This window comes from Mus caroli, chromosome 7 (assembly GCF_900094665.2).
Source record: "Mus caroli chromosome 7, CAROLI_EIJ_v1.1, whole genome shotgun sequence".
Lineage (NCBI taxonomy): Eukaryota > Metazoa > Chordata > Mammalia > Rodentia > Muridae > Mus > Mus caroli.
In genome coordinates this window covers 53,135,533-53,151,128 of record NC_034576.1, presented here as the reverse complement: position 1 = coordinate 53,151,128, position 15,596 = coordinate 53,135,533, and the positions used below count along the sequence as shown (strand labels likewise).

At 42.8% G+C, this 15,596-nt stretch overlaps 1 protein-coding gene across 1 annotated transcript in view; it reads right to left on the bottom strand.

Annotated features, from left to right (window-relative positions):
* The window catches only part of Nell1 (neural EGFL like 1), an 807,173-nt gene that overhangs the window by 723,560 nt on the left and 68,017 nt on the right, over nt 1-15,596 (bottom strand). Inside the window, exon 3 of the mRNA XM_021166735.2 lies at nt 2,981-3,131. Within this exon, the coding sequence (XP_021022394.1) occupies nt 2,981-3,131 (151 nt within the window). The remainder of the gene's footprint in view (nt 1-2,980; nt 3,132-15,596) is intronic.

The following is a 15,596-nucleotide window of genomic DNA, read 5'->3' as shown; positions in this document are numbered from 1 at the left end:
TGCATCAGACAGAGACTGCTGCAGAAAGACCACAATTAGTCAATATACAAAGAACAGTTGACTATGGGGTACCTGCCTCCACTTGATATGTCTACAAGGCCTACCCTGAAGGCTCAAGAAACACCATAGAAGAGGGAACAGAAAGATGATAAGAGCCAGAGGTCAGGGACGCCTGCTGCAAGATGGCAAGATACAGAATCAACTTACGGAAATCAACAGCTTTTCCGTATACCAAAACCAAACATGCTGAGGAAGAGATCATGAACACATTCCTAGTCTCAGTAGCCTCAAGGAAAATAAAATATTGAGGAATAAACCTAGCCAGGAAAATAAAAGACCTCTACAATAAAAATCTTAAACCTCTTAGGAAAGAGATAAAGAGATCAGAAAATGGAAGAATATCCCATACTTGTGGCTTAATAGAGTTAATATTGTAGCAGAAATGACCTTTCTACTAAAAGCTATTTATAGATTCAATACAATCCCAACCTCAGTCTTCAGAGAAATAGAGAAAAATCCTAATATTCATATATAGTGTGAGCGACAAAAGACTCCAAATAACCAAAGCAATCCTATGAGCTCTATGACGGACATAGGATAAACATACACACACACACACACACACACACACACACACACACACATATATATATATATATACACACACACACATATATATACACATATATATATGCCTATGTCAGACATATATATGTTCATATAACACATATCAAGATATATGAAATTATATATATATGCTGTAGTTATATATTTAAAATATTATATTATTAAAAATAAATAAATGAAATAAAGAATTTCTTGACTAGAGATTGTTGCTCCTACAATTACTGTAAGCCCACAAGTAAAGCTCTCAAGCTTCGCCTAAGTTGGCTTTCACACTGTCTTTCTCTCCCCACAGAAATAATGAACCTACACGCCCTGTTCCCTCAGCTCTGTGACTGCACACATAGCCCCTCCTGCTTGAGGCTACTCTTTCCTTCCTTGCTGGGATCCGACTCCAGGAATGCTCCCCTCACACTGGTTCAATGGTCTGGTCAATGACCTCAGCACTTGACAAAATTATGAAGGTCGCACAGTGGGGCAGCCCTTTGATTGGCATTGACTAATTTTTAGCTTTTTCTTTGGCCATGCTTTGACACCTCAAGGATTCATAAATCCTTTTGATATTCTGTTTTAATGACTCCACAAGAACTTGTTACAGTCCCTGGAACAAAGAAGCCTCGTCAGAAGTATATTCAACAGGGCAAGCGGAAGGAAGAGTCTACCACCATTTTTAAATGTTTGGTTACCTGGTCAGCATTACCTTGAGCTTTCTCAGACATAAATTCCTCTGTGAAAGGGACTGAACATTATGTCAGTCGTGAGTGTTCTTCTCCCTGACCCCTTTCATTGAAAATAGATTTTCCCCTCATATAATAAATCCCGAATATGGTTTAACCCTTCCTCTTCTTCTCCCAGTTCCTTCCCACCACCCCTTCAATCTGGATCTACCACCTCCTTCTCTCTCTCACTAGAAAACAAAGCAGGCTTCAAAGGGATAGTAATAAAATAAAATGTGATAATAAGAAGAAAATAATCTAACACGTCAGAACAGAGTAAAACAAACAGAAGGGAAAGAGTTCAAGCAAAGAAAACGTCCACTGGCTCATACACTCAGGAATGCCATAAAAACACAAAACAAGAAGCCATAATATATATCAGGTGCAGACCCATGCAAACCCTATGCACACTGCCTCAGTCTCTGAGTTCTGTTTATTCAGAGGGCCTGTGTCCTCCATCCCATTTCTCTGAGTCCTAATGGGAGAGATTTGATGGAGACAGTCCATTTAGGGTAACATGAGTGTTCTTAAACTTAAAACTCTGGAGACTTGCATCTATGGTCTCCAACACAGCATTGAGTTTTCACAATGACCAAGCTTCCTCCTATCTCTTGCTACTTCTGTATTATACCCATCTCTGTGTACTCCAAATTCTCATTCTTTCCCAGAAATTCTCTTACACCTCCACCTTTACCCAACAGCCTGATCCTTCTTAAATTTCCAGGAACCTCTTTTTTACAATGCTACCCACTCCTTCCCATTCAGACTGTCAAACATTTATTTATGTAAGCCTAAGTTTATACACGCCACAGCACACAAAGAGAAGTCAGATAACAGCCTGCAGGAGTTGGCTCTCTCTGTCCACCACATGGGTGGGTTTGGGGAATCAAACTGAAGTTGTCGGGCCTGACAGCAAGTGCACACTGAGCTATCTACCACACTCACACATGCTTTCTTTGACTAGTACAACCTTAAGTAGGACTGGCCCAGCCTACCTTTATCAAGACGAACTTCTAACCCTACATCCATAACGCATCTTAGCGCTCATCTTTCCATGGTCCCTACTAGCTTCTCAGAGCCTCAGAGTAAACATTTGGAGATAGTTGCCTTTACATCCAATGTCAAGTACAGTTTCCATGGAAACACACAATGGAGTCTTACAGAACGTTCTTAAATACAACTGATTAACATGTTTGATGAACTAAATATGCAAGGTAGGATGTGGTTTTTTTATACAAATGAAGCAAATGAGAAGATAAACAATACTCATGAGTGGCCTTTGAAAACTAAGTGCACATCCTTTTGCCCAAAATAAATTCCTACTGCAAAGTAAATTCTAACGTTTATGTGTTCAGTAGAAACTAGACCCAAGGTGGCCACCACATGTTCCCATCCAATTCCCATCTCTAGAGCCCACAAGCATCTTATATAGTCCTTTCATTCCAAAAAGACTCTTGAAAGTCTACAGAGCTTTCTTCACCAGGCCTGGTGGCACACACCTATATTTCCAGAACAGAAGGCGAAGGCAAGAGGATCATATAAAGGGCAAGAACAGTCAGTCTATGAACTACGTTTCAAACCAGCCAAGGGTTTCTCTCAAGAAACCAATTAAGTAACTAAAAGAAGACAGTGTTTCCTACCTGTGTTCCAGCTCCCGGATCGACAGGATCACCCCTGAGGTGGACGGCTTCTGCTGCACTGTAGCCAAAAAGGTAAACTCACTCTTATTCCGGAATAGCTGGATCAGCTTCTCACTCACATGAGGGGCCGAGTGGATCTCTCTCTGCACATCTAGGGGGGTCAAGAAAAAGACACAGAAGAAGCAGAGTGTGGGTGAAGTGGAGAGACACAGAAAACATAAGCAGGGGAGGGGAAAAAGAAAAAGAGATCAAATTACAAGTGAAACATTTAAGAGCCCAGATTGCCTTTTTTGTTTTTTTTCTTCCTCTTCTGTCAATAGCTTTCATTTTCTGGCACCATTCATCACCCCACACAGCTACATCCATTCAACAAAAAAAAAAAAAAACAGAAATGCTGCTATCTCTGCCACCAGGCCCACTTGTCACTTTGGCAAGTCACGATAGGCCAGACAGTGGTTTTCTGACATAAATTTTGATGGGATAATGAGCAATTTGGCCTTCTGAAAAAAAAAATCAATAGAGTGGCCATAAATAATGTTGGAGGTTGTCAGGTATGTAGAGTCCTGAGAGGCAGAGAATCTCAGACCTGGCAGGACCCAACGATAACTAATAGCCTTCAGATTCTATGTTGCTCGTGGTCTTGGCCTCTCTCTTCCCAACATGCATCTAGAATCCCTGTCCTTGTCTTATACCTGCACTAAGAATGCCAGGCAATATCGCCTTTGCTTAAAGAATAAGACAATAAACAATACACACTAGTGACCTGTGTGTGTGCTTGGAATAACTCTGTGATCATGAGATGGATTACATTCCTTAAGGTCTGTAAGGTCTAGAGGTGCATGAACCCAGCTCATCCTGCTTGCTCATTGTTCATTATTTCACGCTCATCTCCCAGCATCAGAACTGGTCACCAAAGGACCAAACATGGGGATGGCATAGCAGAGGAGGGCAAGTGAGCATCAAAAGTCATTTGGCTTTTACATTCTTTAGTCACAGGACCAGGAGGCCTGCTACTAGACAGTATTTTCTAGATGTGACAGGGAAGTTATACCCAGGAAATCGAAATAATATGGCTGCCTAAACAAGACCGGCATAATGACAATATCATTTTGACATGCCAATATAGATGAGGGATGAAGAGGAATAGGCACTCAGTGGCTCTGAGAACCAATGTTCTGCAGCCATGAGCCTCCTGATAGGTCAGCCAATCCCAAGTGGTCAATCCTAAACACATGTACAAGGAGCAACACCAAATGGATTTAGTAGATTACACACACACACACACAGCTGAAAAGGAACAACAATATGAACTAACCAGTACTCCCCAGAGCTGTGTCTCTAGTTGCATATGTAGCAGAGGATGGCCTAGTCAGCCATCAATGGGAGGAGAGGCCCTTGGTCTAGCGAAGATCATATGACCCAGTACAGGTGAATGCCAGAGCCAGGAAGCAAGAGTGGGTGGGTTAGGGAGCAGGGCAGGGAGAGGGTATAGGGGGCTTTGTGGATAACATTTGAAATGTAAATGAAGAAAATATCTTTAAATAAAAAAAGAGAGAGAGAGAGACGCATACAAGCAGTCTCTCCCACAGAGGCAGGACACCAGATGCCTGACCCTCACATTTTTAGCCTACTGAAAAGTCATCACTGTTTTATTATTTTTATTATTTACTATGACCTTACTATAGGCCAACACATGAGAAAGCCATGTAAAGGATGCTTTCTATAGGGTCTAGAGAATAACTTTGTGGTTAAGAGCATTTGTTGTTCTGATACTTTACTTTGATTCCAAGCACCCACATGGCAGTTAGCAACTATCTGCATTTCCAGTTCCAGGGGATCCTAGGTCCACTTCTGGCTTCCATATGCACTGTGTTCATATAGTGCTCTGATATCATGTAGACAATACATGCCTAGGCATAAAAATAAATCAATCTTTAAAAGGAAAAAAAATGATTCAATGTCTTCAAGATCCTTCCTGGGCACTTTCTGAGATAGCTTCAATTTTTACTAAACACAGGAGCAAATTATCTTGCAAAATAGAGAATATTGGCCAAATTTTATTAACTTTATATTTTTTATATTAGTGCTGAGCAAAATTCTCCTTCATCTATATTTATTGCTGGAGGGGCAGGGGGAAGATTCCTGGGATGAACTTGTCTGCTTTCTTTTGTCCTTCTTCCTCTCTCTTGCCCTTGGGTATCTAGCCCCTGGCCAAAAGCCTCCATATTAAAATTCACAGCTGTAAGCTTTCTTTAAACAACAGACTCACATACACAATTCCCTACTTACTGTGGCCATCTGGACATCTAGTAAATGTTTCAAACACCTATGGTTAAAGATTTTCACTCTTTGACCCAGACTCAAACATCCTAATTTTGAGTCTTAGTATATGTGACACCCAACCCTCAAGCCAAACACTAGAAACTGTCCTTGGTTCTTCCCACTTCTCTGCTTCCAAGTCCAATCCAAGAGCAGGTGATCTGACTCCCATGTCTGGAACGTATCCGGTGCTCCCCAACTTCCCTCTCATGTCTCATGTCCAAGTCACTCCCATAGTCCCTCAAGACATTCTCTGTTGACCCCTCACTGGCTTTCCCAGGTCCATGCTACCTTCTTCCCACCTTGCACACAACAGCCAAATGCTCTTTTGAAAACACGCATTTGAATTATGTTAGCCTCCTGCTAAAAGTGTACAGTTACTTCCCACTGCCCATGGAATCAAATCCCATTCCATCACAAGACCAGTGAAATCAACCATGGACCCATCTGATGCATCTCTCTACCACATCTCATTCACCCTTCTTCATTTGCTAGAAGAACACACTCTTGCCTTGCATCTTTGTCTCTTCACTCTTCTGGGGGGGGGGGGCTCTGTAAATGCCTGGACCCTTCTCCTTGAATTCTCACCTGGACCCTTCTCCTTGAATTCTCACTGCAACCTTTGAGCCACCAGTCAGTGAGGGTTCTCCATGGATGTCCCTTTTCACACCACTCTGGGTATTTCTTCCATATGACTCATTGTTATACATAGACTGTGACCAGTTCATTGCCTCTATATGTAACAACCAGTCTTTGTGTTATTTTCTTTCTCTCCCTAACAGACTGCAAGCTCCTTGATTAAAGGTATATCTATTTATTCATAGTATGACCCCCATTCTTTGTGCCTGACACAAAGGCATCCAATTTGGACACTCTGATTGCTCCATTTATTTTCCTTACTTTATATTTTTACTTTAAATAACTACATATATCGAACTCAGAAGATATGCAAAACCAGGAGATAAACTGATCTTTCTCTCATGCCAGTAAGAGTATCTTGGTTGAAGAAAATGGTATTTTGAGCCAATCCCTCCTCTTCTGTACAAGACACCCTTAAATAGTCAGAACTGCCTCTACCAGCCTTGAAGTTTCAGTATTTTGCATCCTAGCTTTCATACATCTCTCCATAAATTATTGGCATATTAAAGGACCTACCTACCAGAGGGAAATGTAAGAAATGCCCATTTGAAAACATGGAGACATCACATACAGTCTCATTACTCTCAAGTAAGCACTGGCCAGAATCAAAGAGCATGCAAAGCTACCCCACCTCACATAGCATAAAGGTCTGAACTCCAGAGTAGGTTGCACATCACAGAGACTACTCTGAGCCTGGCAGATCACTAGCTGGGTAGCCTTGGAAAACACTTCTCCTCTTTGAACCCCATTATCAACTGCTCAGGATCAATGGATCGTGTTATATGATGCCTCAGCTTGAACATTTCCTCATTATTGTTAATTAATTTATTCCGCCCAAGACATATAGCAAAAGAGGGTAATTTTTTTCCATCTATGCAGCACACAGATTCTATAATTGCTCTTCTTTGCTCAAGTTCCAAATTAAAATATAAAGTTTTCAGTTCCTCAAATACTGGCATGCCACTGCCTCCCCAGAAGCAGACTTTTGCCCAGAGTTGAAAGAGCAATGAGTGAAATGAATTAACGAGCCCCTGGGGCAAATGTTGTGCTGCCATGTTCTACCACGGGATGCACATTCATAGTGCCCCTTGAGAATATTCCATCCATGAGAGGGAACAAGAAAAACGCACATGGTGAATCGAGTTTATAAGCATAAAGTATAGGTATCAACTTAGAAATCTGTGAAATATGCTCAATCATAGACCAAATGAACAAAAGGAAAGTGCACAGGCAAGAAAAATGGGGACGGGAAGCTGATGTCTTCATCTGGCACTGCAGGCAGATATACATATACACACACACAGAGCATTCATATGTGTAAATTTAAAAATAGTAAAATGTTTAAAAAAAAACAAAAACAAAGCCTACCTTTTTCCTACTGAGTTGCCTCCTCTAGCTTTAATAGAAAAAGATGTGCCTACTCTTACTGCGACTCGATGTGCCAGAGCTGGCTGATAGCCATGGATCTATGGCAGGACTACCCTTTTCTGAAGAGAAATGGAGGAAGAGTGGATGGGGGTGAGAGGTTGGGGGAGGGATGGGGAAGAAAGGAGGGAAGGGAAACTGTGATTGGGATTGAGATGTTAAAAAAGTAACTATTATTTTTTTAAAGTAAACTAGACTTGCAGAATTTAAATAATGTTATGAAAGACACTGGGCTAGGAAGCCATGCACAAAGACACCAAGCTAGCTCATCCTACAGAACACATATCTAACTTTGTGCCATCTGCTATCTGTCACATTGTGGCCTTGATGTCTATGTCTATGTGGAAAGAGATGAATCCCTATCATAAGTCCACAGCTGAGCATTCTGCATCCATCCAGGAAACACTGAGTGAATGAGGGAAGGACCCCTTTTGAGGCAAATGCCAATAGGTAAAGAAACTGAATCACAAAGGCATACCCTAGCTTACCCAGAGTCGTGAGTCAAGGCACAGGAAAATAATCAGCATGGTGGTCATCAACAGTGACGACCTTCGTGCTCCCTGGCATTCACCTGGTTCCCTGCTTACCTGTCACCCCTCTCATCTCCCACTCCACCTCTGCCCCTGCATCAGAGCACTGCAAGCCCCACTGCCCTTTCTCCAGGAGACAGCACTCTCACACTGTTGTTCCTGTCTGCAGCAGTTTTTTCAAGAACCAGCTCCCTTTGACTGTTTCAGGCCAGCTGAGTCCCTGTGTTCTGTCCCCTCTGTACTTCTCACAACCACCAGTTTCGTGCGTGCAATCGTTTTTTTTGCATGTGATTAACTTACTGAATAATATCTTGTTTCTTCCACTGTAGATCCCATGGGAAACCCTTTACCAATGTGTACCTAACACCTACTACTGGCACACATCTGGTAGAGATCCAATCACTTGGCAAATAAAAGTGATCTGGTCTGCCAACTCCTGAATAAAACATAGGACAGGGGTGAGCGGCACCTCACATAGCCCAACCTGTTGAGACAAAGTGCACTCCCATAGCAAGCTGCCTAAGGAACAGTAAATCTTGAGAAGCATCTCAACCCTTCCATTAGGGGACAGAGCCTAGGGAGCCCTATGACACATGGTACTAATGAATTTTTGTAATTACTATTTGACTCAATCAGAAGACATCCCGGTGCCCCCATAATTTCACTAATGAGGGAAGAGATTTAAGACGGCTGCGTCCTCCTTACACATTTAATGATATCAGGAAGAAAATCAACCGAGTAACTTTTTAGACTGCCTCTCCACGCTGCCCCAGCTACTCAGCAGAATCATCCTGCGCACTCCCATCACCCCCCATCGACTCAGAAGCATAGGACTAAGGAAAAAGAAGAGGTATGAATGCCTGCCCATTTGCCTCACAGGACAGGAAAACACACAGGGTGGGGGGCGGATAAAAGATCTCCACAACATGATTAAGAGTTCATTATTTAACCAAAAGAGTAAGGAGCAGATGATTACATCATGCTATAGATGCCTGAAGGAAAATCACATATGATAATATCATAATGACACTGAGGTAATAAGATAAGGAAGGAAATATCCAGTCACACTGTCCAACAGTTACCAAATGTTCCAGGTGTGATGAAGCATGCTTCCACTCTCAGAACGTACTTGAGGCAGAGACAGGAGGATGGCCCAAGTTTGAGGCCAGCCCAGACTGTATAGTAAGTTCACAGTCAGCCTAAGCTGAGTCACAGTGAGACCCTGTCCCCAAGACCCCCAAGAGATAAGGATGTTGGTTAGTGTTAGAATGCTTGGAGGGACTATGTAAGGCTTTAAGTTCAATTCCCAACACGGCACATGTTACCCAATCATACCCATAACAGGAAATCACGCGTACACAGAATCTATTCAGTTATTCACACAGACAGCAGCATGGTCTTCAGTAGATATTAGCCATTCTGAGGGATAGGTAAACTGTTCCTTCTTTCCATGTGTCTGAATTTCTGAATCTTCTCTAGATGTTATCATGAGAAAAAAAAAAGACACATTTTTCTGAAATATAAAAACATATTAAATAAAAAGAGAAAACCAAGAAGAGAATGCTATAAAAGAAAATAAAAGCCCCAGTCTTCTAGCTGCCCGTCAATGAGGGGCATCCTTAATCATGAGATGGCCGGTGTTCCATCAGAGCTCAACCCAGAGTCACTCTCTATGAAGACCCTCCTCTCCTTAAAGGAAAGAGCCAGTCAGCTCCAAATGGCTTGAATGGACATTTAAACTAAAATAGGGCACTCAGCCTTCACACCCTGACCCTATGCCCTGTATAGCTCCAAGATAAATCAGGAAGATAGCAATCACTTGCCATCAAGCTCCCTCAGACATGGTTTTAATCTGTTCTGTCAATAGTCCGAGGGCCAAGCAGATATGCCCACTGAATTGAATATGCAGCTCCATGCATAGGAAAATACTGAACTTGGACAAGAATGCATCCTCCTGCAAGGTTTGCTGTCTATATTCTTCAAAAGATAGACCGGCGTCTTCATACCTGAGCTTTTCGAAGCGCCCATGGATGCAACCACTCACTCTCTTGATCTCCATTTAAATGCCTTTATTGAGCATTCCTCTGAATGAAGGCAAGTGAATTACTATGTATCTCCACAGGGTGTAAGGCTCAATTTGGTGGTGCATGCCTTTCAGTAACAGTATAGGAGAGTAGTTAGCTCAGGAGCCAAGCCAATGATCTGCTAGAGATAATGTGTGTGTATGTGGGGGCGGGGGTGTGGTGCATGGCTTGTGTGTGTATATGGTGAGTGAGTGAGTGTGTTTGTGTGTGTGTGTGTGTGTGTGTGTGTGTGTGTGTGTGTTTTATACTTGATACCCAAGGCCAAACACATTCTAGACAGTTCATCACTGAAATACCTCCACAGCACAGAAAATTTCTTCCATTTTCTTTTAAATACCATGTTCTTCATAAATTTCCTGAGCTGGTCTTGAACTTTTGGTTCTTATAAGTTAGCCTCCTGAGTAGCAGGGATTACAGATTTGGTATGACCACTGGGCCCAGCTGAGATTCCAGGTTTGTCCATCAGGTGTATAGCTTTGGACCAGTTAACCTCTCTCTCTATGTTTCAGACTCCTCATTCCCCAGATGCCAGGAAACTGAATGTACCCTGATGGAGACAGTGCAACTGTGACAATTAAATTACATAGTGGGTTTTAACCCTTATGATAGTGTCTCCCCATAAAAAAGCACATGTGTTTGGGTTCAAGGCCCAGATCCTGTAGGATGTATGGAGTACCAAACTACATCCACAGCCAGCATTTGGTGGTTCTGCAGTCTGAGCTGTAGCAATGGCCGTGTTGATGGCTGAGTATGGCTGCGGGCCAGTGGGAAAGCAGAAGGCGGGAGAACAGGTATTGTTTGCTATGCTTTGTGGCAGGTTTAACAGCCCTGTTCCAATTCTCATCTGCTTACAAGAAAGTGGAGAGTCGACGGGATTTCTGGCCACTTTGCAGTCTAGGTCCAGTCAGCCAACAGCCAGACAGTTTTGAATTTTTACTTTGTGCTGCTTAGCAAGGATTTTAAATGCATTCGTGTAATCTTCAAAGCAGCACAATGAGGTCAGTGCTCTTGTATCATCCCACAGGTCAGTGAAGATGCCTTTGTGGCGGAGGCAGAAGTCAGACTCTGATCCACTTAAAGCCAACCTCAGGAGACCACTGCCCGTCTTCTCAGACATGCCAGGATCTGGCTCTCAGCTCTGCCCTTCACACACTGGGGATAGCTCACCTTCCTTTCTTCATCTTTGAGTGGCCATGACTGTGACAGGATGGTGCTATCCTGCTTTTCAGGGTTCTGTCACAAATAAATGGAAGAATGAGTCCATACGCAGTGCCATCTCTAAGGAAGTTTCTGAGTTGTTTGCAAAGGAGAATTCGAAAGTTACCCACTTAGCTCTGAGCAGGACCACTTCCCAGGTGTCTATGTATACATGACATATTCCATAGCTGTAAAAGTTCACTGCATGAGCCATGAAACACTCACTTTAATGAGAACAAGCTCTTCCTGTGCATGACTTCCCTAACCCCAGATCACTGCAACCCTCACCCCACACCCATGGTCAGCCACCTTCAAGAGCCTCAGCTACCCTGTACACTGGGTGCAACTTTGATCTTGCATTAAAAGTTTGGATCAGTGACTGACCTAATTATAATTAATCCTCTTTTGTGCAGAGTCCTAATTTTAGGCATGAAAGAGATTTTTTTAAAAAACACTGCATTGGCCTTGACCTCACTACATCTTCTCAATGTCAATTTTAAACAGTGGGACATTGTGTCCAATAGCTAAGCTCTCCAATCCATGACTGTTCATTATAAATCATATTTTACATGTTGCTTCGAATGCTGTTTTTCAAGAATAAAAATCTGCCTGCATTGAAGTTCAGGGTAATTTTAATATGCAAACCTCCTACAGAGAAGATGTCTCATTTTAATTATTGTTTCGGTTTAATGGGTTTTCATTAAATTAGAGGCTGGGACAATTAGTAGGGTGAATAGCTCATGTTTTAGAGGTAAGTTGCTGAGACTCTGGGGCAAAAAGACAGTTGTGACACACACACAGGCAGAACGCTGAGCCCTGAGAGATATGCTTGCATCTGACTAATAGAAGACAGAGCAGATGATTTTCTCACTCAGCTTCCAAAGATGACCCAAGTCCCTTCTCAGGGCTACACACACACACACTCTAAGCATGGTTTGACCGGAGGGAGGGGATCTTTTAATCACTTAACTTTCTATCAAGAATCCAGATGCCCCTGTCACTGAACCAGAGAGCACTTTCAAAAGTTCACAGCCTGTAAAGCAAGGTGTCAAACCCCAGGCAGATAGTCCTGATGAAACTGTCTTACACACACAAGTAATTCAGTTGCTTTAGTGGATTAATGTCTGACTTTCTACCCCTGGGAAATTGGTCCAACTTCAATGTAGGATGCAATGACCAAAAATCATATTGATTAACAAACTGTCAGGGAGACAAGAAGAAATGGCTTGAGTGACCAAAGCAACATTTCCACCACCACCACCATCCCCCCAGACACTACACAAATGTGTTATTCTGGGGCCAACAAGGCAGTGTTGCTTCTGAGAGAGATGAAAGAAAGAAAGATCAGGAAAGGCACAGAGAGTGAGAGGTCAAATCTGCTGAACCCGGATCTGAGGTCTGAGGTGAGGATGTGACTCCATGCTAAGAGGTGGGACTGCTCCTGGAAAGGGAAGGGACTTTAAAGGAGAAAATGAAAGGAGTCCTTCCTAAGAAAACTAGCCTGTTCTGGTCAAGCAAGCCTGGATCCGGTGCAGTGAAGAGACCTCTTCCATTGCAAGAGGAAGGAGGGCAGAGAACCTTTCCACAAAATAAGGAAACACGAAGCAACAAGAGACTCGCACAGCTCAGCCACCAATAGAGTGATAGCACCTTCATCCTCACTGTCACCCTAGGCCCAGCTCAAGGGATAACATGTAATAATAATTCCATGCATGTATACACTGTGCACTTATCAAGTCAAAAGACTTAGCAACTCTATATCCTCAAACACTGTTAAATAGATTACAACATAGTAATTGAACTTATTTATGGGACGTGGTGTAGTGTTCTAATATTCACACACAGGTTCTAATTAATCAGGGTAACAAGTGAATCCTTGTTGTAAACTGTATGTGGAAGCTACTCACTCCTTTCATCTGGCTATCCATAAAACATGGGCCAGGTTCACTGTGACAGGAGCAATAATGGAACTCATCCAGGTAATACTTGCTTTCAGATTTCCACTGTCCTAAAAAGTGCATCATCAGCTCTTGGTTCCCAAGTATTAATCTAATTACATGCCTTGTTAGCTAATGAGTTCCGGGCTCACTGCTGGGGCCATCCTCTTCACTATTTATCTATGTGTCTTAACCAATGACCATGTGCATTTTCATTTTCCCTGGGGAAACCCTGGGCCTTTTAACCCAGGCCTTTTAACCCTGGAAAAGCAGGATGGTAACACTTTCCCAACAAAAAGTAGGCTGCCTGACACTCCAGGGTACTAAGATGAGCTCTGAGAAATGTGAGCATCTTTCTAAAAAGGGGGCAGTGGGCATTTCTTTTTGTTGTTTTTTACAGATCTTATTTCAACTGCATTAAACACTAAAGTCACCCCTAAAGGGAACTGTGCATATCTTGTTTGCTTTTTGAGATCAAAGCAGTGACTCTGGTGCAGAACTTTGTTTAGTCAATGTCCCACCTCCACCCTTTTAAACAAGAGCCACAAACATGAGTTGAAACTATAAGACCTGTTTAACTGAAGCATTTTCAAAATGAATTCTTAAAAATATATGGATTGAAGCAAAAGTTGGTCTTTGATCATTGTTGCAAACATGCCTAGCTCAGGCCTGTCCAAAGTGTCCAAATTCAATGGACCCCTCCCTTTCAATTTCCTACTTCATTTCAAAGGCCGGCTGTTAGGTCACTGAGGTATTGTCTCTATTTGTATATGATTTGACTTTAACAGTTGGCATTTCTTCCTGCTCTCTGCTAACCACACTGAAAAATGGTTATTTTATTCTTCCATATTCACAATTGGACAACCAAGAGGATCTCTAAGAAAGGCAAAGAGGTGTCTGAAGTACTCACAGTCTCCTCTCTCTCTCTCTCTCTCTCTCTCTCTCTCACACACACACACACACACACACACACACACACACACACACCTCACCTCCCACTTGTAATTCTAGGTGTCCCCTGTTCAGATCCCGCCTACTTTGAGGGCCAACCAAACTTTAATGAACCAAGGTTCCAGAAGCCCAGCTGAGGATGATTTTCCCTTTCAAGTCCTAAGCCCAATCATTCGTTCACACACACAGGGGTCTGTCCTGCCATTATCTGTAAGCTCTGTAAGCTCCAGGCTTGACCAGAAAAGACTCATCCAACCAATATGACTAGCTGAATGGACACACCAGTGAAATGACAAACCAGTGGCTAGGTGGCAACCTAGCTTCTAGGTGCCTCTCACAACCTGTCCAGAATTATCCTCACCTTCTCTTTCCAATTAGTTCTGCACTTCTTTGGTTGTCCTCCATGGCTGGGACATCTTGAAGTTCCTTCATGACATCTTGCTTTACCTGGTCATTGTTCAGAACATCCCATCAGCAAGTCCTGGGTTCCACCTCAGTTGCAACAATGACCCCTGACTCTACAGACCTGCTAGGTTCAAGCTATCTACCATCAGCCGCCACTGCCTCCTCCTCCTCCTCCTCCTCCACCTTGCACCTTGCACCTTTTCTTACATCCTCTTTACTACCTTCTCCCTCCTCTATTAATCCTTGCTCCGCTCCCCACACTCACATGGATGCCAGAGAATCCAAAAGGTCCACACTTTTCAATCACCTCACCTCTCATTTCAAATCCCTAAACAGCTGGCTGTAGCAGTTTCCTGAAGCTGCTTTAAGTAACTACTGAAACACTGGCTTATAAGGACATGCTTGTTTGATCTCAAAGTTCCGGGGAACTGGGGACAGAGAAGAGACAAAGCCAAGGTTTAGACAGTACTGTTGTTTGAATCTGCAGTTGTACCCATCTTGCCGTAAGTGTTTCAACACTTGGACCTCAGCTGACTAGTGTCTGGAGGGGTGTGGAACACTTAAGACATGGAATAGAAATGGATGAAATGTGTCCCTGGAGGAGGGCCTGGAGGATTTAAAGTGCAGCATAGTCTCTGACTGTTCTCTGCTTCCTGATCCATCCAGATGTGAGGAGTACCAGACACACGCTTCAGCTGTCATAAATTCTGTCATGCCTTCCCCTCCATGATGGGCTGTATCTTTGCCAGCTATGAACTGAAGTAATCCCTTCTTCCCTTAAGTTGATGGCAAGAAAAACAACTGAAGAGAAAGTATAGTTATCCTCAGGGATCTCTGGGGAAATCTATTGTGTGCTTTCCAACTTTCTGTGACTTGGGTCTCCTTCCCCTATATTAGGCAGCACAGCCTCTAATGGTCCTTCTCTGCTTCTGCCTCTGCCTCCTCTGTATCCTCATTCTCTTCTCTCTTCTCTCTTCTCTCTTCTCTCTTCTCTCTTCTCTCTTCTCTTCTTTTCTCTTCTCTTCTCTTCCCTTCCCTTTTCTTCTTCTTCTTCTTCTTCTTCTTCTTCTTCTTCTTCTTCTTCTTCTTCTTCTTCTTCTTCTTCTTCTTCTCTCTCTCTCTCTCTCTC